The sequence below is a fragment of the Ursus arctos genome, unplaced genomic scaffold (assembly GCF_023065955.2).
Source record: "Ursus arctos isolate Adak ecotype North America unplaced genomic scaffold, UrsArc2.0 scaffold_14, whole genome shotgun sequence".
Classification (NCBI taxonomy): Eukaryota; Metazoa; Chordata; class Mammalia; order Carnivora; family Ursidae; genus Ursus; species Ursus arctos.
In genome coordinates this window covers 36,809,778-36,837,328 of record NW_026622808.1, presented here as the reverse complement: position 1 = coordinate 36,837,328, position 27,551 = coordinate 36,809,778, and the positions used below count along the sequence as shown (strand labels likewise).

General features: G+C 42.9%; 1 protein-coding gene across 3 annotated transcripts in view; it reads right to left on the bottom strand.

The window, feature by feature from the left end:
- Positions 1–27,551, bottom strand: part of CACNA2D3 (calcium voltage-gated channel auxiliary subunit alpha2delta 3) — an 833,176-nt gene that overhangs the window by 594,682 nt on the left and 210,943 nt on the right. For all 3 annotated transcript variants that reach the window (XR_007191727.2, XM_057311802.1, XM_057311801.1), the window contains exon 4: positions 824–883. Coding sequence is in view for 2 of the 3 variants with exons in the window: in XM_057311802.1 (XP_057167785.1) it covers positions 824–883 (60 nt within the window). In the remaining variant the exon portion in view is untranslated. The remainder of the gene's footprint in view (positions 1–823; positions 884–27,551) is intronic.

Here is a 27,551-nt window from a genome sequence, read left to right as displayed (position 1 = left end):
AACAAAGACACCAAAGGCTATTTTGGTATCACCACCTTTTTTGTGCTTGCATATTTATGTCTGCCTTTATCCTTTCCAATAAATGAAAACACAGCAAAATAAACACTACTTCTTAATTGTGACCACAAGCCATTAGAAGAGATACATTCTAGCAAAGCACAGGCTTAAGGACTCCTTTTGTTTACCTAGCAGTGTTTTGAGCAGAACTCAAAATGGCAATTCAGATAATATTTCCTTCAAGAGGAAGAGGGACCCAAAGGAACCTCCAGGTATTATTCAATTCACTTGTTGCCTTTTAAGATGTTCTCTATAGACATGGCAACATCAAAATCCTTCTCGGCCAAACACAGGTAAGTCATAATTGGATACAAAATCCACTGTAAGAAGTTTATTATGTATGTGTTCAAATCCCATGTCAGTGATGATTTAATTTTTAGATACAATTAACAGTCAATCCAAGATTGTCACAATTTTGCTTTCAGTCACCTAAACGCAGCCAAGAAGTGGGATTTATAAATATTCTGCTATCTTATCAATATATCATTAGAAGTTCTGGTGATTATTGTTAATTGACTGGTTACGTCCTCCAGAACTGCGGAGAAGTTCATTCAAATCTGGTTCCGTGCATGTGTGTGGGTGTGTGTTATCACTCACTGTAACCGTCATGGTGGAAAATGGTCGGGGACCATTTATTCCAACTTTGTACCATCCCCCTGAAAGCCCTTCTCTTCCATCCACTGAAAGCAGGTGTTTCTGGTACACTTAGCATCTCTTGTTTGGCAGCCAACACATGAAAAATTTAACTCAAACTTGAATCGGTTACCTGCAAGTCTGCGTCAAATTCGTGTTTCAGATGTGCCTCTTCTGCTGCCTCCACAAGACGCTGAAAAGATAGAAGGCAACACAAAGGATCAGAAATGTGGCCCAGAACCCGTTCCAACCATGTGAAAAGACCAATGTTTCTCCATTGCCCCAAGAGGACAGATAATATCATAGCATGTGTACTGTGACCTGGAGCCTTTGCAAATCTGGTTGCTGCTTACCTCATTGTGGACACATGCACCCAAGTTCTGCAGCCATTTTCATAGCAATTTGCAACAACTCAAAGACACTGGCCCTTGAGGCCCAGTGTGGATGCCTGAACCTACCTAGAAGAGCATATTCCTTAGATACAGAAGGCTCTTCGTCAAGATTTACTAAATTGAGCCCAACACTAAGTGGGCTTTCTTCCCCTTTGGTTTGAGAAATACTACTTAATTCCCATTCAAAGCAATTCTTTCTGCATCCAGTTCTAGTATGTAATTATCAGGTGACAATTATTTGAATTTATGGCACATCAATGCCATTTTGACAATCTGCATCGCAGTAAGAAATCGCTGAAATTAAATCAATAAGCAGGACCCATAAATACACAACTCTTATTGTTCTTCTTAGCCAACTAAATTCAGCCAATCCATATTCTTATGAGAGCAATTTCATGAAATTCCATTTAAAGGCAATTAATCAACTATCGAAATCATTTTTATTTTAATTTGAATTTGCCAGCATTGAGTTGAAAACGTAGGCTAGAGAATATTGCAGAGAACTCATTTAATGAGATAATAGTTCACTGAAATTTCATCAAACTAAAAGCAAAACCTTCAGATCCAGGTAAAAATTCAGCCGTTTCTATTTTTCTCCTAGTTACTCTTGGAGTCCAGGCTGTCTTTAACTTGTTTTTAATTGACATAATACAGACCTGAGTTTAATAGGCCATGTTTGAAACATGATGACATGGGTATTAATCTCTAAGTGATTACAAATCAACAGACAAATGTTCCATGAATAATTATTAAATTGGATATGGAAATGAAGAGGTTGGAATATATGTGGGTAACATTAGGCACCAACAGAGACTACTAAGCTGTCTCTCTCCATAGAACATACAAAGAAAGAGGGCAGCCAGACAATGCTGCCCACAGACAGGAATCCTTCCACCCTTCCTTCAGATGAGGAGATTTCCCCTTCTCTGGTCAATCAAAGAACAGACCCCAGGAGAACATTACAGGGCCAGAGAGGGCCAAAAGGCCCAGTTCTAATTCTAGCCTAGATGCAACCCACTACATCAGTGCTGTTTGCCACTTCCCCTCTCAGGCCTCAGTTTCTTCATCTGAAACCCCTGAAACAGTGACCCTAGAGTAGTGCTTCTCCAAGGGCTGTCCCCCTCCAGCAGCATCAGTTTCACCCATGAATGTGTTAAAAATGCATGATTGCAAGCCCCATCTCATTTTACAGAATCAGAAGCCCTGGGGGTGGGCCCAGCAATCTGCTTTAACAAGCCCTCCAGGGAATTCGGAAGCTGCTAAAGTTTGAGAACCAATGGCAAAAAACAGCACTCATCCTAGAGCTGAACTCATCCCTGCTGCCTTGATTAATGATATCCACCAGCCCTCCAAGGTTTTTCAATTTTCATTTGTCTTTTTAAAATCTGCATACATAAGTATTTTCACTATAAGACATTAAATGCTTTCTAGAAGAGAAGCATAAAATGGAAAGGATAAGAAACAGAGAAAAAGAAAAATAAGGAGAGACACCATACATACATTGGATCCGTTGGCCCCAAGCTTTCATTGGGTCACATTCTTCCTAGAATCAGCCTAGACAATGAAGTTTGTCAGCCTCCCAGGATCACATGACCCAATCTGCAAATGCATCCTGATGGACCTTGACAGATGAGTGACAGTTATATAAGGAATCTATGTATTTGTGAAAGCTTATTCTCTTAATCTTTGCAACAGATTTAGAATTTTTATATATGTATCATGAAATCAGTTACATACTGAGGTTTATAGAATGGTTATAAATATTATACATGTCTGGACATTTACATTATCAAAAAAAGTCATGCATTTACCTAAACACACAGATGTTGTTGTTTCATGGTGTCTAAGTACTCTGAGAACCCAGAGAAGAAATGTGGATGACATGTACAAATGATCAAAAGATAAGAAAAAAATCGGGGCGCCTGGGTGGCTCAGTTGGTTAAGCATCTGCCTTTGGCTCAGGTTATGATCCCAGGGTCCTGGGATCGAGCCCCGCATAAGGCTCCCTGCTCAGCAGGGAGTCTGCTTCTCCCTCTTCCTCTGCCATTCCCCCTGCCTGTGCTCACTCTCTCTCTCTCTGTCAAATAAATAAATAAAAATCTTTTTAAAAAATAAGAAAAAAATAAAATTTCATGATGACCAAGACAGGTTATATTGAAAGAAGTGAACAACTGGAAATGAGGAAAACAATAAAGCAGTATAACACCAACAAATAAGAGAACAAGATGGAAATAATAGGTAGTTGAAATTATCATGAAATAACACAGCACAAAATGTATTTCATGCATCTAGAAAAATACATTTCATTTGCCTTTGTGAGTATATAGGTATGTGTATATCATATATACCATATAACATTCATATATAACATAACATGAAATGTATTTCAATACTGTAATACACGTCACGGTGTTAGGAGTTAGTTGGACAATTAGGTAGTCAGGGTTCCCAAGAAGAAAATATAGTTGGACAATTAGGTAGTCAGGGTTCCCAAGAAGAAAATATGGAGTCAGGACAGCTCAAATAAAACAGCACTGACATCCCGTTCTGCAGCTTGGACAGGACTGCACTGACATTCTGCTTTGCAGCCTTTGCAGAATGTCCTAAAATAAGACAATTAACTACAAAAGCATTTGTCCCTATGACGAGCAAGAGGCAGTTAAGACCTAAGCCCCCAGATGTCAGCAAGAAAAAGACCATCAGCACATGGACATTAACCTAATAGGTAGACAGATACATGAACAAAGCCCTGATTGGCACAACTCAACACACCCTGATTGCTTAAGTTCCGAGCAAAAGAGCTCATAAAAACCCCTAAACTTAGAAATTCCGAGGGCAACCTACTCAGGTCCCCCTCTCTGGGAGCTCTGTATTCTTGCTCGATAAACTTTGCTTTGCTGCCCACCACTCTTCGTCTGGTCTACCTCTTCATTCTCCGAAGCAGCATGACTAAGAACCTAGACACCAAGGGGACACAAATCCTGTAACAATGGGGCACGAGAAGGTAATACATTGGAAACAACTCAATACCATTGTACTAACTGCTGAGATCAGCCAGAGCACTGTTCTCTGTACACAGCAGTGAGTACCCTGCTAGCCAGCTTTTATGTTCATCCTCAAGTTAAATTTGCCACGTGCTTTTTTTTTTTCTTAATTTAATTCATATATTTTTTGTTTCCATGAAGGTATTTTCCCATGAAGCTCACGACACAGAGGAGCTCTTTGAAAGGATTCACACTTCATGCAGTGGACCACGGGGTATCCCAATCTGCCCTCTGATGCTACTGGAAGATCAGCTTACATTTTATGGGGAAATTCAGAGGGGAGATCTCCAAGCACAAGCATGCCTGTTGTGCACAATGGTAATGACAACAGCACATCCAGAACTGTGTGCCTTTTGGAAAGAACAAAGGATAGTTGATCTTTCTTCTGAAATACTCTTATAAAGATACACGAGTTAAAAGAAATGTTATTTAAGAAGGATATCATGAGCCATAAATTTACCTAAAAGGGAGTCCCGAGGACAGAAGTTCCTACGGTTACTAAAATAAAAATAAATTGAATCACCATTTAAAGAAGTCAAAACCACTCAACTTCCACCTCTGACACTTGCCGGTAGAAAAGAGCAGCCTCTCATGTCTCTTTCCTGAGCAAATATCCTTATCATCTAAATCAAATTAAGTATGTTTTAAAAATAAGTTTGATTACCACTTGCAGGTAGGGAAAAATCAATTAAAATTTGCTAATATTTTAGTTATTATATAAGGAACCACAGAGCCCAAGGGAAACTGTTACTCTATTATACCTGTTGGAAAGGCAGTGTGCCTTTAATAATAAGTTAATTTTCTCTTGTATGAATTCCCCTTTTGGATCTGCAGATGGGATTATAGAATTGTGAATGTGGTTTTTAATTAAAACTGAACACTGGAAATAAAAATGGCTTTGAAGACTAGCATTCAAAACTGAGCTCTGAGGCAAGGAAAACGGCAGTGCTGTCCACAGATTCTCCCCACTCTGATGCCAGAGCAGTCCGTCACTCAACAAAAATGGTAACAGTGTACTTGGAATATACATCCTGGCCTTGGACACAAAGCATCTATGAGCCAAAAAGTTGCAGTTCATGAGCTGATGTATGTTTCAGCGGCTTTTTATATTTCTAAATAATTCTTCCCTTTTAGTGAAATAAATACCAACAAAAGCTATCTTTATAAATAAGAAATGCTAGAAGCCATGGGCCAGGGACACTATTTATAGCCATGGTGAAGGCAAAACTGCCAAGGGGAATAGCGAGATATTAAAGCATTTCGTTTAAAACCACATCTTATTTCTTGTTACAATGACCCCCCGTATAATCAGTACAATGCTACAGAATGCAGTCTCCCGTCTCCTCCCCCACAACACGTAAATCAAGACTACAGCTAAAGACATCACAGAGGTCAAGCTTTCCGTCGTGGTTCAGGAGGGGGAAAATAGGACACCAAGTCACAGTAAAAATTGGATCAGAAAAAGAAAACGATTTTGTTTGTTCCACTTCTATTTTATTTTATTATTATTATTATCATTTTTTTATTCCTGGTCCTCTTGGCTTAACGGGAGAAAAGAAGAAAGAATGGTGCAGTGGGGGGGGAAGGGTAACAGAAAACATGATATACAACAAAGTAACCTACTACTAGACTCCTACTGATTCTATCAGAATGAACAAATTATGTACAAATGAAAAAAAGTTTTTTAATAAGCAAGGGGAAAGGCGGGGGAGGGAGCAATTACAGACGAAAATCCTTAAAGCAAAACAGAAATATAAAAACCATATGGAGTAGCAAAGAAAAACGTTATTTTTATTTCTCATGTTAAAACGAAAAAGCTTCGGCTTGTAAAGGCTGTTATAATGGGATATTGGAATTTAACAAAGATTTCAAAGCACTTAATACATTTTGTGGTTTTCATTTAACGCTTTGCAACAACACATTTAATAATCGGACCAGCATTTTTATTGCCATTTTTTTTTTTCTGGAGTGAATACATAATTCTTTCTCCAAAAAAAAGGATTAAGCTCAACTGAGGTGATTCTAAGGAAAATCTATAACCATTAACATGGCTTTGGGCTGCCCCAATGGTTCGCTTGGAGCTAATGATTGAATTGTCAAGAATATCAGAGTTAGAGATCACGTGAGTCTTCCTTCAAATCCAACAAGCCCTAGACTCGGTGTGGAAGGACAACCAAATAGATCGATCAAGAACGATAACTGCGGTCACAACCATGCCTGGTGCAGCTTGGTTCATCTTTTCCCTACACTAGACTCAGCAGCTTTTGCTTTAAGGGCTACAGTTTGACGGAGTAAGAGTTACACCTTTTGCCCATCAGTGTGTGCCTGGGATTAATGCTACCCTAGCACCATATTATGTGGCAGGGATGAACTCAACATGTTGACCGTCTACAGCAGTGAGGACAGAGGAGACCCGGGTCCTCTCTGCATCACAGATTTCAAACTCAATTGATCCCAGAAATAAAATGAAAAATCTCTGTCAGCATATGAAAAGATGTCTCTGGGAATCTGGACAACATGAGATTGATTTGTTGCCAGGGCTAATTTTAAACACTCCTTTCTTGTATGAAGGGTCAGAAACCAACAGTTTAAGAACCATTAAGTGTGGGGCAGGGGAGGAAAAGGAGGATGTTCAAATTTACATTTCCACTCTTTCTGGCATGGAAATCCCTTCCCTTTTGTTCTCAAGATGGAGTTTTTACTACTGTGGATTCATCTTTGCTGCTTTTGTAGCTAGAAGTCAGATCACTATCTCCCAAAGTGTGGGGCTTGTACCTCCAGTGAGCCATGAAACAACCTGAGGCTTTACGGAAGGGTGACGGCCACACACAAGGAAAACAGTAGTTTCATCATAAAGGGGCAAGTGACAAAGAATCCTGCCAGGAGGCTAGGAAGCATCCCAGAAGGAAGTGACATCAAAGCTGTGCTCGAGAGAACAGGAGGCTCTTCCACAACAAGGAAAGTGCTGAGCCAGTGTTCCGGCCCATGGGAACATCGCAAACAAACTTCTGAAGGCAAGAAAATGTTCTAGAAACAACCAGATCTCAGAGACCTACACAGAGGGCCACATCAACCAAAGGCCAGCAGGCAATACACCAGGGCAAAGATGGACACAACTGAATGAGAACTCTTTTCCGTCCCACCGTGGAATGCTGAAATCCACAGAGTCATATCTGAGAGCTTCCTAATATTCAGTAATCCTTATTGATACAAATGTTTTTACTTTTCAATTCCAATAGAAATGACACATATAAATCACCAACTATCAAGATGATCGTTTCTTTAGAGAAAAACAGCTTTTAAGGAGCCTTCATTATTTCTTTGTTCCTGTAAAAGAAATCAGCTTTGTTGCACACGAATGAACATTTTGTATAAAATGACCTTCTGCCTGAAAGCTGCAAAGATTGCTTCTGCTTTCAAAACGGCAAACATTTCAAAGTGGATTATAAAAGCTAATCTATAAAGTTTCCAGAGAAAGCAGGTAACGGAACAAAAGAGCAAACACATCCAGCGTGTACCTGGGGCTCTCTCTTCTCTTCCTCCGCTCCTCCCCCTTCCCGGCTCCTTCAGATTACATAAACCTGCACCAGGCTTTTACAAGAAAAAATAAGCCTAGCGCTTACATCAGAAGACAGGATCACAATCAATAACTAACTATCTTTGTTTCTACAAGAGATACCTGTTATCAATTTGAGGCTGATTAAATTAATGCCTGTTATCAACATGAATGGCTAATTTCCAAACCAAAGCCACATCATCGTACAGCTAAGGCTGCATTTGCCCAAGTGTGACATGTGCAAAGCTACCGCAGATAGAAAGAGCCAAACTTTGCTCTAGGGGCTGCCCAAGGGCCATGGCAGCTGGGATGAGTTAGGAAGAGAAGACAAGTAATTTTTCCAAATGATCCAGCAGTTTATGGTATGGCCTTCCACTTATGTAACCTTCTTGGGAATGGCTTCACTGAATACCAAAATCAAGTCTACTTAACCATAAACCTTGAAAAGTCCTCTCAGGACTCTTCAGTTGGGGGATAACTGGGCTATTTCCTCTGTGGGCAATGGAACTGTCACTAACTTCCTGAGGGGACAGTCCAGGATGAATGGGACTGTGTCAGTTTGAGGATAGACACTTGTTTTCCACAAAGAAAGGAAATTACCTATCCCTGAAGACTCTGACAGTGGTGAATAAAATTCTGTTCCAGCCCTTAATTACATCTTTTCCAGGACTTACTGAAAGGTGTGACCTGGAACCCACAATGGCAGAGCACTGAAGGTACCATCCAGCTAGCTAAGGAAGATGGCAACATCCCCATAAGATAAGGCACAGCCAAGTTAACAAGGTGTTGGGGCCAGTGAGAAAATCTGTCCTACGGAGTTTCTATTCTGAGTTGTAGTTCCCTTCTGTTCAACTTAGTTTAATAAGTATGTGATAATAACCCATTAAATAATTAGAATGGCATCAAGAACTGAGTGAAACACCAAGCAATAAATGACTTAGTCCTGACCTGCAGGAAGCTTTTGGTCCAGTAGAATGAGAACAGGTCCCAGAGCCCAGGGACAAGGGTTTGAATCCAGATCGTCCTACTCACTAGCTGCTTGATCTGAGAAAATCTTAACTTCTCTGAGCCTGTTTTCTTACCTGAGGCACCAAAATAATACCATCTTTGCTCTCTACTCGAGTGTGTGAATTTGCCGACAATGCAGACACAAAACATTTCCTAAAGGATTCTGCACAAGTACATGAAATTATTATGACGGGGCAGGGGAAGAGACAGGATGTTCAAGCATAACACGGCTTGGTTGTAACAAGGACAGCTTACCGAGTCTACGCCTCCCACGGTTGGCACTCACGTGGGGAGAACTTGGACCAGCTCCTCAAGTTCACAGTTACATGGAGGTTATGTGAACGTTAATTCTGCTGCCAAGGAAAGGACTCCAGACCTCGTGTTCACAAACACAAGGCTGTGCACCTGCTCCTTAAGGACTGGTTTTCAGACTCCACCAGTCTTTTCCAGCTTCAGCAGCAAAATCCACGATCAGTGAGGCTGAAAATGGAATGAGGCCAGGGCCTTTATCGAAAGGTTTGACTGATGTCCTCAGAATGGCACAAACACAGAAATTAAGCTGTTTGCCAAAGCAACCTGCTTTGAAGGATGGCACCTAAGACACAGACTAGGCCAGCCAGTGTGGCAGGCAGCTCCCAGCCCCTGGGCCCCAACAACAGCCAGGGGAGGAAAATTCTCCTTCTCCCTCAAAGTGGAAAAACACAGAACCATTTCCACGTCCATTCAGACTTGACCTACTCAGGATGGATTTTCACATACATTTGATGCATGAAAATGCTCTTCTCATTCTCTTTTTAGTCTTTTCTTGTATCCGTTCCAACCAAGTGTTTACCAGGCAACTTAAGCTGGGGTTTGGGAGGCAACATATTTTGGTCCAGAGAGCGGGATCTGGAGTCAGACAACCTGACTTTGAATCCTGGCTCCAGCTACTTCATGAGAGTACTAGGGGCAAAATTCCCGGCACGTGGTAAACATCCACTCATGTTTGCTCTTACCATTGCTGCTGACGATGCCAACGGCAACAGTGATATGACGACGCATATCAGAAGAATTACGCCAGGGCTTGGGCCAGGAAGACAACTGGCATATTTGTTGTTCTAGCTGGGCGGAGAAGCAAGTCATCGGACAGTGTGGTGTGGGCTGTAATAGGAGGACCATGCAGGTGACAACAGCAAACAGCTGTTGGGTTTCACACCACCTAGCCCCGTGTGTGGAGCTGCTCTAAGAGTTTGAGTCAATTAATCCAGTTATTCCTTACGAGCATCCCATAAAAGAAAGCACAGACAGTATCCCAACTCTACACGTGGGGGAAACAAAGGGCAGAGAGGGTAAAGTGTAATGAAAACTCAAAGCAGGGAGCACAGAACCCTGCCAGGGTACCGGAAACCATGGGGAAGGTGTCATAAGTGATGTGACCATGAGCCTGGGTTAAAGGATGAGCGTGAGTCAGCCACATGGCCAAGAGAAATGACGGGGAAGAGGCAACAAAGGGTCCATGGTAGGAGCCCCGTGTGTCTGGAAGAGCGGCAGGTGGCCTGAAATGGGGCAGATAAAGGGGAGGAGGGTGCCAAAAGGCAGGCAGGTAGGGTTCAGGTGAGCATGGGCGATGAGCTAGGTGAAGGAATCCTGTGTCCCGTGCACTGCAGGGGTGGGGCCATAAAGAGGTCCGACACGATCACTTCTGGGCATTAAGTCATCCGTATACTAATCCAGGAGCAGTGTTGAAAAAAATAAATTAGAAGGGGATAAACGTGAAACAAGGGAAGACTGATGCAGGGAAATGGCTCAGTTTAATGCCACTGACTGCTCAAATATCTCCACCCATCAGTGAGTCCTATGGGCTCTCCCTCCAAAGTATGCCTCATGTTTACCATCACTGTCACCATCTTCCCGTAGAACCTAGTCAAAGCCACAACCATCTGTCCCTAGACACCCCAGCCTCCTAACAGGACACCAGCTTCTGCTCCAAGCCCTACCATCTACATGGCTGCCAGAAAGACCTTTCAAGAATAATTCTGACAGCATCCCTCCTCTGTTGAAACCCTCTGATGATATCCCATCACTCATGACCATGACTCCCAGGCTCTCCATGATCTGGCCCTGCACCCTCAGCAGCCCTCTCCTGCCCTGGCCCCAGACTTCCAGCCATTTTTCTGGCCCCAAACCACCACAGACTCATCTCTGTCACCTTTCCTGTACTCTTGGCCAAGGATGTTCTCCCAGATCCTCAGATGTTTGCCCCCTCTTCCTTGTCATTCAGGCTGCAGCTCCAATGACCCCTCCTCAGACATACCCTCGCCACCCCACCTCCCACAAAATGGTGACATGCTCTGTTCCTAAGACAGCACTGAGCACATGGCCAGTGTTCAAAATAGAGCCAGTGCACAAATTAAAGACAATCTATTATTCACCCTACTATGTGCCAGGCACTGTGTTTGGCTGGGAATATAACATTTATAAGATGCATTCCTTCCTTTGAGGACATTACAGTCTAGGGAAGGAGACAGAGAAATAGGCAACCACACTCAATGTAATAAAGTCTCCAAGAGGAGGAAGCCCACTGAGGGATCAACTACACCAGGTTTAAGGGGTACAAGGAGGCTTCTCGTCTATGTTGAGACCTGATGGACAAGAGCTAGCCCAGACAACAGGAAGGTCCTTCCAGGATAAGGACATTGCATATACAAAGACCCTCGGGCCAAAGAGAACATGACACATTCAGGCAGCTGCAAGGAGTTCAGTATACGGGCACACGCAGAGGAGGGACTGCATGGAGGGAGGTAGCACAAAAGGAGGCTGGAGAGTTTTAAGCAGCTAAATGTTATTGAAGCTATGTAGATTCTAAAATGTTTTCAGAGGGCGATCCAAGGCAATAAAGAGAAAGGTTGTAGAAAAGGCAAGTTAAAGCTATTTAGGAAAGTAAACATGCCAAGACTTGGAGGCCGACAGGACAGAGAGAATGAAGAGATGGACAGAGTCATGGTAACTAGCTGGGTGCTATTAACCACTACCTAGTACCACCAGGATACCAAGGAATGGTTCAGACAGGGAGTTGGAGCTCAGGAGGAACGTTTGAGGAAAGGAGGGTGGCAGGTGCTGCAAAAGCTCGCAGCACCACCAAGGAATGTAATGATAGAAAATCTGCTGATTAAGGATATGTGTTGGACAGCACCTGGTGATTCTCAGCATCATCTAAGCTACTCCTTTCTGGCAGGTCCAGAAGTCTGGAAAGTACATGTTCGAGAATCCCTTACCTTCAGGTTAGATCCTGGAGAGACCAGCAAGGCAAAGACAGGAGATGCCCATATCCTCCAACTGAAGCTATGGCCAAGTGTGTGGGCATCTGCACATGACACTTATCTTTGGCTGGTGTCATCCAGATGCCCTCCTGAGAGCTACCCGCTGAGTCTACAAAGGCTAAGGCCACTGGTGGTGGCTCCCTGTGACCACGGCACTTCCTGAATCTACACATGTGGACAGCAGCTTCCTTGAACCTCATGCCCCCAGTTCTTCCGCTATCAAGTGAGCTTCAGATCCCCTACTTTAATCCTTTGCCTGCTTGAACACCTGAAAGTTTCTTGACTTTTCTGACCAAACCTGAATGAGTGAACTAGAGGATGACTGTGTAAGAATCATTTCAGAGCAGATGTAGGGGCAGAAGCCAATGTGCAGAGAGCAGAAAAGTGGGAGGGACAGGAGTTTGGGAGAATAAATCCACATACTAGAAAGGAGGGAAGGAAGAAAGGAAGGAAGGGAGGGAGGGACGAGAGGAAGGGATGGGAGATTTGGGCCATAGCAGGAAAGCAATGCAGGGTGAAGAAGGCTTTGGGACAAAAACATACTTAGAGCAACAAAAAGTAATAAGAACTGTCCCAGGCAGCTCCTTGAAGATCCAGCTCAGGGTAGCTCTAGGATCCTTTCCAGGGACCAGCCACTGGGCCCAGGCCTCCAATTAAAAAGGTACTTACACTTAGACCTTCCACTTTATCTCCTAAGGAGATCACAGGTGCAGTCACACAAAAACCACTGCCCTGGAGAGCAAAGCTGGTTCTGCGCCACCACACAGCCTATGGGACGTTACAACTCTTTTTACCGTATCTTTTATTTTCTTGGGAAGAGCTCAACTACACCGTATAGGAACTCTTTGTTAAAAAGCCGTAATTTGTTCAATATAAATATTTAAAATATACCACAATCTGAACTATGCTTTGTCATCTCTTCACTTCCTAACATACTGGGCGCCTTGGGGGAAAAAAGCCTCCAAATGGCCTGGGTCATCCTTGACTTTTGAAGGACCTTGGGAAATAGGGCCAAGCTGGCTTTTACTCCTCTAGGGTAAAGTAAACCACATGTACTTATGTGTGAAGCTTATTCCAAATGAAATCAAGAATGAATAATGAAAAATAAGACTGATCCCATGATCCTACTCCCCAAACATTTTACACATGCCCCCTGCCCTCCGTCAATGTCCTCAGGAAAGGCTCTCCTCCCACAGTACAGAAATAAAATCCTGACGCCAGAACTCTGAACCTTGCCCCATACTTTCAAGAAGATGACAGCTCCAATTCAAAGTGTGGGGTGGCAGGGGACCCGCCCTGTGGCGTGACACCGTGCGCGTGAGCATCTGAGTCCTCGGGGAGCCGAACACACCAAGGGGCTGGCTTCGGAACGAAGTGTGTGTACCTTAAGCTCATTTTCTGTTATTTTCCCCCTTCTAATTTTTCTCATGTTCCTTTGTGTTCAAGAAATGAACCAAACTGCAGATTTTTTAAATTTCTAAGGATGAGATGCTAGCTTAAAAGATAAGCTGTCTCTCCCCTTTTTAATGCCCAGGTAATGAACTGAAATTACATATAAAGTTTGAATTTTTATGGGAAGTTATTCTTATACTTTATTCTCTCTCAGTTTCAACTCTCTGCTCTGTGACCCCTTAATTATAACTTTATTTCAAAACGGCAAAGAAATAAGCAGAGATAGAAACACGTGGTAGTGGTACAAGATTTGAGGATTTTTTTTTTTTTTTAATGAAGAAAAGACAGAGTCCCTGAAGGACTAAGTCCATTTTACATACAAGGAAACTAGGACCCAAACCTTAAATCCCCTCGAGGTTTATGCAATGCCTCATTTGTAAACCATGCTTGCTCTTGACACTCATCACGCTTTGCTCACACACACACACCCCTCCTCAGCCCCGCATGCCCTGCAGTTCAGATTCTTGTAACTTTCCAGTGCTCTCACAGGACCCAACAGAATAGAGTCCTAGGTTCAGCACGAGGCACTAAACATGCCCACCCTCTATGTTCACCTTTCTGCTGCCCACTCCCCTTCTTTTACTGTAAAATAGAGGAGTAAGTTCAACCCTACCAAATTTCTACTTTGTGAATCAAAAGGAGTTGAATATCAGCCATTCTAGAAAGTTGAAGCCAATTCATAAAATATATTTGAGCTTCAGTGGTCTTTAATTTCCCATTAATATTCCAAAGGAGTGAAATGATTTCAAGCAAACCAAGCAATCCTAGGGAGATGCTAGGGAAGGGAATGGACAGGATCAAGGCCCTCCTCTGTGCCAAACTTTACAAGCGTTTGTCCGTTTAAGCTTTACCATAAGCCGTCAGAGGGCTATCACCTCCCCATTGCACTGACCGGATTGCCCATTGCCCTCAGAGGGATGAAGAGATCACCCCATAGCGACCCAGCAGGTGAGATACGCGGTTAGGAGGGGAACTCACAACACTCTCACTTGGTTGAACTTTATGAAGTCTTGAACCATTGATGCCAACACGGACGCCCCCTGGAGTGACCTGAAAAGGCCCCTGGAACCACGGCCAGGAGCAGCTGTCTCAACCAGTCCTTCAGCAAAGACACTTACAGCTAACAAATAAACTAAGGCCAGGATGTCTTGACCAGACCTTGACTTTCATGAGCATTTTGCTTTAAAACCAGGTGTAAACAGAGGGGCAAAGAGCTAGAAGGGAGGAAATGACACATTCTCTTCTCTTGAGCATCCTTATCAGAAAGCATACCTGTCATCTAGTTATCTGACAAGAGAAGAGCAGACTGATTGGGGTCACAACTTTCTTCCTGTCCCAAAAACGTGGATGAAAATCTAGCTTTGAAGGAAAAAGATCATCTGAAGGCTTATGATTGTCTACTCTCTCTCACTGCTGTGTGGTCCTCCCTTTTGGGCCTGGAAACCGCTCAGAGCACTTCCTGTCTCCATCTCCATGGTGACGGGAGGTTGGCACGAGAGTGAAGACCAAACGTTTAGTTTTTGATGCGCTGGGAGAAGCAGAAGGTAGCGGCTCCTCAGCCCTGCCCCGTTAGGTCAAGACCAGCTCACTCCCCACGGGGGAGCCATGTGGAATTGGCTCGGTCACAGGAGACATGCCAGCAGGGACAGGCTGCAGCAGCCAGGCCACGTGCTCCTCACAGTGCACTGCCCAGTGCCTTGTCAGCAGCATCTCAGTGAATCAACAGCCAGGATCGCTGCTTTCATGGGGCTTATGTTAGAAGAGACATAGGTAGCAAGCACGGGAACCAATGTGTTAGATCATATCAGGTGAAGATGAGTATCCTAAAGATTATAAAACAAGGCAAAGTAGTAGGGGGAGACAGCAGTACAAATGTTTGGGGTGGTCAAGAAAGGAATCCCTGCAAAGCTGATACTCGAATAACAAGAAGGAGCCTAGAGGATATCTGCAGGAAGAATTTTCCAGGAAGAAGAGCAGAACAGCAAGTGCAAAGATCCTGCGGTGCTTGTTGCTAAAACCAAAAACAGGTCCATGAGACCACATCTAAAACTGTTGGGGCCAGTTATGCTATGCTAGTTCAGTTTATTTAGATTTTTGAAAGAAAATGATACATACTTATTATCCATATTTATTATAAATCTTCTGTGACAGCTGAGGCAGCACCCCATAATCAAATATTTCTATAGTAAGACATGATTATTTACATTAAATAGAACAAAAATTTATTATACCTATCTTCATGTCAGTTCAGATCAAGCTTTCCCACCAAATGAGTAATGAAAAATTCTCAATTTTCAGAACTTTCTAGGTTTCAAAATCGCAGTATGAGATTGTGAACCTACTCAGGCTTGAAAAAAAACATTAAGTTGATATCAGAGTCTCAGTTTTATGTTATTAGCCATGAAGTTTTCTTGGCCCTTTGGCTCAACTACCACCTGGGCCAGCAAATCACAACATTAAATGAGCAAGGACAGATCAAATAAATGGGAATGGGAAGGGTGGTCTCATTGCCGTGATGAAAATGCCCAATGAGATGGGTATCAATTATCTTATTATGGTGATACACACACAACTTGGCAAATCTACTGAAATCACTGAGTTGTATACTTAAAGTGGGTGAATCATACTGGATGTCAATTAAACATCAATAAAGTTGTTAGGGAAAAATATCAATGGGAGAATCTCTGAAATGTGAACTAATGCACGACTTTGCAAATGTAGAAACCATCTTACATGTTACGTGATCTATTTTCTCACATTAAACATTTGCCTAGTAATGTAAAATGATAGGGTCATTTTGGAAAACAATCTGGCAGTTCTCATGAAAGGTTAAACACAAACTTACCATATAACCCAATTAATCCACTCCTATGTACTCACTGAAGAAAAATAAAAAACTATGTCCATGCAAAAACTCATACACAAATGTTCTTAGCCATGCTATTCATTAATAGCCAAAAAGGTGGAAACAACCCAAATGTCTATCAAGCGACGAATGGTTAAAAGGCAGTATGTCCACATAATGGAATATTATTTGGCAATAAAAAGGGACAAAGTACTGATTCATGCCACTACATGGATGAACCTTGGACACATGCTAAATAAAGCGAGTCAGTCACAAAAGACCACATATTGTACACTAAAGGTATTGGGTTTCTTTACGGGGTGATGGAAATGTTCTAAAATTGATAGTGGGGATGGTTGCACAACTATAAATAGACTAAAATCTATTGAATTGTACACTTTATAAGTGGATAAATTGTATGGTATGTGAAATATATTTCAATAAAACCGTCGCCGAAAAAAAGGGGGGTGTTTTTAGTATACTAGGGTGGAATTAAATAGGTATTGTGGTCTGATCTTCTTCAAAGCATGCAACGACTCCTTGGCACCTGCCACGTTAGCTAGTACAACCTGCCCATCACCATCAACGGAGGGAAAGTTCCCATCCTGGGCAAGTCTGCGGAGAGATTTAAATCTCCTTTCAAGACTTACTTATCTACTTGGTTCTTAATTAGGATCTTTTATGTGTCCTTAGCACAACAACCCATTCCAGATTAACTAGCTAAATTACTATCACTTGCAATAAGTGTGACAAGAAACACTAAATAAATATTATTCAGATAAAAGCAAGTTAAATATATTAAAATGATCCTTAGAAGTGCACTATATTTTGAACATTCAACCACTGGAGTCTACAAATTACAGCTTCGATGCCATCTAGCAGATTTCTAAGGTCGATCCAGAGCTAATATACAAATAACACTAATTAAAAATTTTCTCACTTCTTGGGAAAGAAAACACCAAATGGAGGAAATGATCGCAGGTTAGCAATAACATTTTGGACGGCTTATAATAATTTTTTACTGTTTATTTATATCCCATCCCATTCCAAAAAGATTTTCCTATTGTTCGTATGCTACAGTAAGAAAAAAAAGGGGGGGGGCTCTATTATTAAATTAATTAAGAACAGCACATCTTAAGGAACAGGAAACCAATTAGTCAATAAACATTTAGTCATTTTTTTGGTCAACTAATATTTATTTATTTGTTACAAATATTTATTAAGCATCTAGCATATACAAAGAACCAGGCAGTGGCCAGGCACTGCAGGGAGCTAAAAAAAAAAAAAAAAGTACTTATGACTGTCTCTGCCCCCTAGGAATTTATAGTCATCTCTGGCAATAATAAATAATTACCCCTGATGCTATTGGCCAGATTCCAAATTCAGGAAGTGGAAGAGTTGAGGGCAGGAGCACTGACTCTCACTACTGAGGCCAGGAAGACAGAGCAGATGGATTTTGATCTAACGTTAAAAAGTTTAGGATGTACACAGGTTCAGAGGAGAGAAGACAGATATCTTTGGGAACGGAGGGCACGGCAGTCTGGGCAGAGAGCTAAGTAAGGCCAGACAGCAGAGCACGGGCCAGTGTGGGGCAATACCTGGACCATCAGTGCAAGAGGTGAACTTCATCCTACATCAGTTCAAAGAGGTGCTAGAGGAGAAGTGACCCAGGGTCGTGAGAGGCCAGAGTCCCCTGGACAAGACCATGTCCTGTTCCAAGGCAAACCACCTAATTAATTCTGTTTAATAAATCATAGCTTTTAACATGCTAATTCAATACATACTATCAACAATGCTAGTAACTAATATATAACCAACATCCAGCAACGGATGGTGAGTCATGGGACAGAACAGTACCGGAGGTCAAGGTGAACAGGCATCTAGACCATGCAGGTGGCAGGTAATGTTTACAATGTCAGGGACAAGGAAGAGCAAAACAGTGTTCTAAAGTCCAAAAGGGCCAGTGGGGACATAACCACAGTCTGGGAAGACATGATGCCTAGGCAAGATCCTGGCCCGATCAAGGTAAGTTTAGACAGAAAGGCAAGCTGGCATGGTTTAGGAAGGGACTAAGAGACTAGAAAGAGCTCTTCTAGGTACCAAGTTAGGGGGCTAAGGTTGTGGTCAGGTCTCTTTCCAGACCCTTTAAGCATGTCCATCTCTCTGGCCTTAATCCCCTGGGATGATGTTTTTAACCACTCTGAGGGGCAGCATTTCCCACAACACCCGCACTCCCTCTGCACCAGGGACTTGGATAGCTACTTCCTGTGATCAGGCTGGGGGCGGTCAGGATTAGACTCTGCAGCTTCCCTCCCTCTAGATGCTGGCCCTCAGGGAGGCCACTCCGGGCTGGAAACAACATCCCTAGAGACAATAAAGGTGATAGCTCGTGCAAGGTAGGGGCACATGAGTGCCAACGGGCAGAAAACCCCCCAGTACCCACAGCAGGTTGGGGGCAGAACTGATACTCACCGGAGTGCTCTGCTCTTTGGTAATTTCATTGATTTTAAAGAAATATCTTCCTTGATGAAGGATCAAGGAAGTGAGTTCACTGAACACAATTTAGTGTGCAGAAATATTGGTTTAGTCTGTAGTTGAAAAAACAACTCTAAGCAATATTACTGGACAGCTGTGGGAGGACGAAATTATTGGAAAAGGTGAGCTGGTACTCAGAGAATTGGACTTGGCGGTTTATCAAGCGCGAACAGGGGAGGATGCATGAATTCTAAGTCAATAACCGCTTCATCACTCCCGAGGACTTCCACCTGGCAGGTGCCTGGATTCCTGCCACAACATTTGCTCATGAAATGCATTTGCTTTGTCTCCATGTTTTCTCTGCTCTCTGCTTTAGATGTGCGGTGCCCGTCCATTGGGAGGTTACTTTTCTAAGCATGGTAGCCTCTTCTAAGAACCTTAACCGTAATTGTGAGATCATGTTGGATAATCCAAATATGCATGAAGTTAAACGGCTGCCTTTTTCTCATCAAAAGGCAACCCAGAAAAGAAGGAAAAGGAAGGAAAGTTAAGGAAAGCTGAGTCCAAAATCCAGGGTCCGTGTCTACTGCATGTTTCAGCTAGTGGCTTCCAGAGTGAAGTCCTTCGGCCTTCCTCAGAGTTTCCTCTCCTGATTTTGCAGTTGTATCAAGAAGCCTTACTCTACTTTATGGACAAAAAGCCTATAACATTTCAAAAATAATAATAATAATAATCTAATACATATGCGAACTGGCATATCTCCTGCGAATCCAATTTAAGCCCCTAATCTTTGCATCCTAATGGGTTTAAACATTTTCTGATGAGGGGGAAAATGTGTTTACATCTGCTTTCCAAGTTTCAGAGCAAAGCATTTTCTAGCCCTAGGGTTACCAATTCTCAGAAGGAAAGCCTAACTCCTCTTTCACTTTGACAGGTCTTCTAAGTAAAGTGCAGAGTAGTGGAAAAACTAAGTCCCATGTCATGATCATTGAACGCTGCGTGCTATCCAAACCAGTAACAAGCAGGTGTGTGTGTCTTCTCCGTAGGTGGTGCCTCTGGCTCGCCTCATCTCATCCCTGCCCAGCAAGCTCCTATTCCTCCTTCAATACCCTCATCGAATACTCCCTGCTCTGTGAAACTTTTGTTAAACCCTCCAAAGCAGAATGAATAACTCCTTACTCTAAGGCCCCAGAACCCTTTCAATGGAATATCTGAAAAATCTATATTATGCTGAAAGATACACTTCGTCTGTATCATACTGTAAACATCATCCACAGAGCTGACCCATCCCTCCTCCTATCCCTGCAAACCTTGGGCTCGTCCCCAGGGCATGCTCAGGCTTAGGTGAGTACCCCCGCCTGGTGATGCTTCAGCAGTGTCTGTTCAGCAATGAATGGTTCTTCTCATCTTTCTCTAGCCTATCCCTCTCCTACTAGGCTGATCTCTAGGATGGCAGACTCTCTCGTCCACCCAGGTTTTGCCAACCTCTGGCACACAGTGATTACTCAGTTAGTATGGGCTGACAGTATGAGTGAATGAATGAGTGAAAAAATATAAAAGCATACAGTGCCCTGTCTCCATTGAGCATCCAACACATGTGTTGAATTAATGGTTCCCTCCTCAGAACTTCTTTATTTGTCTCTCCCTCCTGTCACTCCATATTTTCTATCTTGCATATTAGAGATTCATGGACGTATCTTATCTCCTACAATAGAGGCCCCCTAAGGTCTAGAACTTGCTTGATTGCTCAGTGCATACAGTGGAGCACACTGAACCCAGAAACCACTCACGTATCTGTAGACTATTCAGCAAAGAGTACATGGGACTGTAGGATATTTGAGGTAGCCCCCCTTCACTCAAAGAAGGTCCAACAATATGAGTTGGTAAGTCGAGGTTTGTGAAACACAAGTTTCACTATCTAATTACAGGTCACAACACTCAGCGACTGCTGCCAGGTCTCTCATTTCTCCATTCCTCTCCTACCAGACAGAAATAACATAAAATTTCTCTTCCATCTACTATAGAAAATAAAGGGGATGATGCATGAGATGGCACATATTAAGAAATCCAAGTTTCTCTGACAAGGGGAGTTCAATATGTTATTAGTCAAACACAATGCTTAGAAAAGCTAAATATGATTATTTACTCAATGGTTATTCATTGATGTCAAAAATGCTACTTTTCATTCACCGCCTTCCTCATTCCACTTCCTTGCACTTATTTTTAGTTTAGAACAAATGCAGTCTGTGAATTATGATCCATATTGTAATAAAGGGCTGAAGAGAGTCACTGTAATCAAGCGAAAAAAATAATCAATATTGGGAAACGCAACGGTCTTACTTCAGACGTCTAAAATTGTTGTATAATTGGCCTTCTTCCACTTGCCATCCTTTTTTATTCACTGTTTTTTAGACTGAAGGAGTAACTTGACCTACATGTGTTAAGAGGAAAAGAAATCACTTAAGTAGCAGCAAATGAGATACTATTATCACAGTTCAATATAAAATTGCCGTCCATCATTTAAACAATTTGATCCGTGGCAGGGACAGGAAATTTCCATAGACATTCTTAAAGACTACAAACATTTTTCAAGCTATCAAATTAACAGGCACAGGAATAATTAGATGTCGCCCAAGGTCTTTCTATTCTGAAGGGAGAGATTTTTCAGGAAGATAAAATTGTGTGTCCCTGTTGTTTTGATATTTGGTCTTAATGAAAACAGGACCATGTTTCAGACAATGACTGAGCTACAAAGTGTCAAAAAGGTCTTCACTAATTATTTCTTTTAGGAAGCGAATCAACATGCTCTACATGGAGAGAATATTAATGTGTCCTCTTGAAGTCTACACACGGACCGGTTTAAAAGGCATTCTGCAGGGTCTGCCCAGCCCGTGCTCCCCGTCTGAGACACCCTGCTGAGGGGGCCCAGATGCCATACTGTCCTAATCAATCTTGTCTCAAGAGGGGACAGCTGACCGAAGTCGGCTCCTCAGATGCTCCCCTCCGAGGATCTGGAATTGGAGATTGGAGACACTCACCCACCCCTACGGGACATTAGAAGGAAGGCATGTGAATTTGGGGAAGGGCTTGTAGCTGTCATCGTCCACAGTGCACAGAGACGCAAAGAAAGCCAGGATTCGGAGAGGACAGTGCAGCTGGAGGCAGAGCAGCAGAGGTGAGAGACGGAGGGCAGCTACCTTAGCTCCTGGTCACTGCCTGGCCCCAGCCCCTCACTGCAGGCTTCACCACAAGCTCTGTTGCTTCACCATGAAATCCTCATTTTCACCAGCGCTGTTTCCTGTGGGTTCTGCTGACCTGTCACCTAAAGAAGCTGGAGACGATCTTGTCAACCAACCTTGACCATTGGGGCAGAGAGCTTTTCTATAAACTCTAAAAACGATGACATAGTAATGACCATCGGGGCCTTCTGAATATTCTGATTCAGAAGGCCCCCCCCCCAAATCTTGAAAATTCAGTTGGATTTTTTTTAGGCATGGCTTAGTAAGAAACAATATACAAGAGCACTGGCCAGAAAACTTTCAAAGATCTCAGCTACTATTTCTACCCAGGAAGTCAAGGTGGTCCTATTGCCCAAGTGCATTCTAGAGCGAGGGGCATTGGGCCCCATTTGATGACAACAGGACCTACAAGCTGTGCTCTGACACCAAGATTCCTCATACTATCAGTGATTAAAGGCCAGCTTTGGAGTATCTTTGACTTTGTTTTTATTCTGGTGTGTGTATGTGTATTTTCCGATCGGTTGGAGTCCAATACTCCTGTAAAGCACAAAAAAGTATAATGTGCTTGATGTCCCCACAATGTCATATTGTTATAAATATTTCTGAACACTTGCTCTCAATTTCTTAACTCATTGCGATAACAAACAGTTCCTGAACCAACACCAGTCCATGGTCCACACTGTGAGGAGCTCTGGTCTACACTGCAGTTCTCTCAAGGCTCTATCTGCACAGCTGTTCAGGCATCCTTACCCAGTGCTTTCTTGAAGACACTGTGACAGCCCACCAGGTATAATATGAGGGTGCATCCTGCCTGGAAGGCTATTAATAATCAAGTCCCTGTTCGGCAATCACCAGCTTGGTGACTCTGGGCTAGGAAGGTAACCTCTCTGAGAATTTCTCCCCGTCTGCAAAAATAGGGTTATATGATAGGCAGAATTCTAAGATGGTCCCCTCAGATGCCCATTCTCTGGTCAATACATCCTGCCTAATCCCCTTCCGTTGAGCGTGAGCAACACTGGTAAATGTGTGGGATAGCCACTCTCTTAAGGAGGTGACATTATAGAAGAAGTTTTGTAAGCAGAAATGGGAGAGATTGATTCCCTGGCAGCTTCGAAGAAGTAAGCTGTCATACTGTGAGAAGAGCAGGTGCCCAGGACCTGAGGCTGATCTGCAGAAGCCAAGAACAACCCTGGCTAAGAGCCAGAAAGAAACGGGGGCTTCAGGGGCGCCTGGGTGGCACAGCGGTTAAGCGTCTGCCTTCAGCTCAGGGCGTGATCCCGGCGTTCTGGGATCGAGCCCCACATCAGGCTCCTCTGCTATGAGCCTGCTTCTTCCCCTCCCACTCCCCCTGCTTGTGTTCCCTCTCTCGCTGGCTGTCTCTATCTCTGTCAAATAAATAAATAAAATCATAAAAAAAAAAAAAAAAAAAAAGAAATGGGGACTTCAGTCCTATCAGCTCAAGGGACTGGGTTTGGTCCACCACCTGAATGAGCTTGGAAGAGAACCCTAAATCTCCAATGACACTGATGTCCCTGCCAACACTTTGGTTTCAGCCTCGTAAGATGCTGCACACAGAACCTAGCCATGCTGTGCCCAGACCTCTGACCTACAGATAATAATAATAATAATAAATGGTGCCGCTTTGTTATGCAGCAATAGAAAACTAATACCTACTGGGGCGCCTGGGTGGCACGGCGGTTAAGCGTCTGCCTTCGGCTCAGGGCGTGACCCCGGCGTTGTGGGATCGAGCCCCACATCAGGCTCCTCTGCTATGAGCCTGCTTCTTCCTCTCCCACTCCCCCTGCTTGTGTTCCCTCTCTCGCTGGCTGTCTCTATCTCTGTCAAATAAATAAATAAAATCTTTAAAAAAAAAAAAAAAGAAAACTAATACCTACTAATCACAGGGTTGTTACACGGGTTAGAAATCATCTAGGGATGGTGCTGAGCATTTCCTAATTGTTCAGATCACAGTAGCAGTTATGCCATACTGATGATTGGTTTTCATAAGCCAAAGTAAGCCTACTTACACAGTGACTAGAGTATATGTACGTACAAGCACACACACTCCCATACATAAAATTCCAACAGACTTCATAAGCCTTCCCACAGAGAACAGTCTGCCCGGCATCTTCAAAAACTAGCTTATATCCCTTAGATTCCTCTTGTGTGTGTCCTTCCTGATTCTTGTCATAAGGCTGGGAGGCCGGTAACGCAAATACTACCATTTGCATTATACCAGACAGAAATCTGAGGCTCCACTCCTCCCAATCTCACATAGCCAGTTGGCTCATGGGAGAACCAGACCACAAGCCTAGTCTTTTAAAAATAATCTACAGCAGCTTTATTTTTAAATGTAAAGATTTCTTTAGCTACAATAAGCTGCCTCCTACAATTTTTAAAAATACATTTTACAAAAAAAAAAAAAATACATTTTACAAACATCATGGATGCCATTGATTATAATGTAGGTCTCTGTCCATCCTGAAATCACAGAGTAAACTGTATTTCCTGGTTCTCGAATGAAAAAAATTTAGTGGATATTCCCCTAAGCAACATCCCAGAAGTTGAACTGGGCCTAACATTCATCATTCTTAGAGAATTAACAACCGGCCCAATGTGTTGAGGATACGAAGACACAGGGTACACATACCAAAGCTGCCCTGTCTGACCCGGGCATGATTTCAGACCTTCCAGCCAGGTATGCAATGTTTTCAGTTCACTTCACAGGTTCTGCGTCAACTTTTGCATTTCATTTATGACCACCCATTTTATAAGCTATGGAATTCTTTCTCGGTACTTAACTTGCCATAAAAACAAATATTCAAATCATGATTGGATGGTGAACATTTTCACTGGCATGTTTCACAACCAAGAAATATTAGATAGTTTATGTTCTGTGTGCAGCTCCCTGAAAATATAGGATTTTTTCAAGTACTTGCTACCACACGTAAAGTGACAAGTATGAGCAATTCTTATAGATCTCCTTCTCCTTCTTCTTCTTTGGCTAACTTTCAGAGACTCTCAAGCATCACTGAAACAATACATTTTCAAGTTCCTGGATGGCTATATGAATGAGACAAAATAAAATAAAATATTTACTAGGTGTTGGGCAGCCCAGCCTTGAATGGACCACATCAATCTGTCTTGCAGGAATGATGGAGTTGAATGGTTACCACTCTACCTTTTGGGACAACATATACTCCATCATCACAAGACTTTACATTATAAATGGTCTATAAATATATGTGCCCCAAGAAATATGTGTAGAAAGTTGCTCTCCAAGGGAGAGCACGCAACATCTGCCAGTATCAACATTATGTAGAGGCAACTGGGCCCAGAGGAACCAGAAACAGCAGTTCAATTCCTTCAGGTTGCGACATAGCCTGAGACAGTGCCAAAGGTAATGACTGAGAGCTTACAGGGCTCAACCTTCAAGGTTACAAGTGGCCTCCTGCCGCCCCTGTGGCCTGGATCCCACCAGGTGAGAGATAACAAAGCCCACCAGAGACAAAGGCAGGTCTTGGATTCTCTAGGACCTTCATGGAGCTGAAAAGGCTTTTTATTCAACATCCAAGTTAGGACTGACTCCTAGAATGTGATATTTGGGATTCTGTTTGTATATTTTTTTTTCATCCCTCCATTTGAAGAAAATGGAACTGAAAAACCCAAATAGTTCTCTTACCCTTGAAAAAACAAAACCAATCCAACCAACCACCCAGATGAGGAGTCAACAAATGTTTCTACAAAGGGCCAGATGGTCAATATTTTTGGCTTTGCAGGCCACATGGTCTCTGCGGCAATTACTCAGTGCTGTCGTTATAATGCAAAGACAACATGTGAAGGAATAGGTATGTCTGTGTTCCAATAAAACTTTATTTGTGGAAATAGGTGGCAGATCAACCAGATTTGGCCCATTGGCCATCATTTGCTGACTTCTGACCTAAGTCTCTGAAAACATGTCAAGGACACTCATAATTTTTCCGTTGGCACATTCTTCGGTGCGCATAATCATGTTCCAATTCATGTCATTCCTCCCACTCCATCCTCCACCTGCCACTAGATTTCTACAGCACAGATTTGAGCATGTCCCTCTTCTGTCAACCCTTATGTGCCCCCCATGGTCTGAAGTAGCACTCCAAATCTATACCACAGATACTGCGATATTAGTCCAGATAATCATGGCTGAGTTACCCACAAAAGGGTACTATCGTCAATACCATGTGTTTGAGAAGGGCCAGCTTCAGCTTTAGCAAAGTTAAAGATCCCTTTACTGCAGGACATCGGAAGACTATACCCTAATGGCATCATGCAGCCCTACAGGAGCTACAGTCTTTTCTCAAACATGTTTGACTGTGGAACTCTTCATTCCCAGAGTATCACCAGGAACCTGCATTCCGGGGGTTACACCCTGAGAAACATTCCCACGTGATACAGTCCCTAGCATGACATGATCTACCCTTTATAATCTGGGCTGAAGCTCCACAGAGTTCCCATTCTGCACCTGCCAGGACCCACCCAACATATCTTCTACCCCGTCACGGGAGCTGTGCACCATGTCTCCAACACGATGGGGGTTTTTAACAGCTCTACACCGCAGCTCGTGCCAAAACACCATCTGTGCCAACCCAATCCTATGCTGCAGGGGCCAATGCAATGTTTAAGCAGCCTCTCCCAGTATATTTATCTCCCAGGTCTTAATGCCCAGAGAATATTGGAAATAATAACTCAATTACCCTGTACTGTACAGTGTGATTTACTCCTAACTTGATGATGAGCAACATAATTCTGGAGGAAGTGATATGTCCCATTGGAACTTATGACCTTGACTGACTAATTTGAGGAAAGACCTCAAGTCCTTGTCTACTAGTTTCTCTAATCTGGTGCAATGCATTCAGTTTAATAAGAGGTGATTTCTCCCATAATGCATATGTTATGAATATACTAAATATACTCCCTCCTCTTTCTCTCTACCCCATATGATTTACTGGGGACTCACTCAGACAACACAAAGGGATGACTGAGTGGGAGGATGTGGGGAATGTTTATAGGAGGAAGCAAAAGAGGGCAGGAAAGAAGGAAATTATCCCAAAACACATCCGACAAATACCAAGTACAAACTATTAAAATTCATTGTCTTATTTGATTTCCCAACTTTTCCCTCTACCTTCTGACTTTTAATAATGGGAATATTGGTCTTCTTAACTCGCTCCTGGTTGATACCCAATTTGCCGTGTTGTTGGTTCACAGGCAATTTCACACACTAAGTCCCAGAATAGGAATGACTGAATGGCCAGGGCTTGAGAGAACACCACCATCATTTTTCAGATAAGAAAGCCATGGGCCAGCAGGGAGGCGCCTCGCCCCAGCAGCTCTCCAACGGATGCCTCACATTTCAGGAGATTGTTCAAGGGCCATGAGGCACCCTTCCTATCCTTCCACAGGCCTCTGATTTTAAGTATCCTCAGGCATTACCGTCCTAATTTTACAGCTGATGAAACTAGAGCCAGGAGAAATTGAGTGTCCTGCCGAAGCAGCTCACTTGAACACTGAA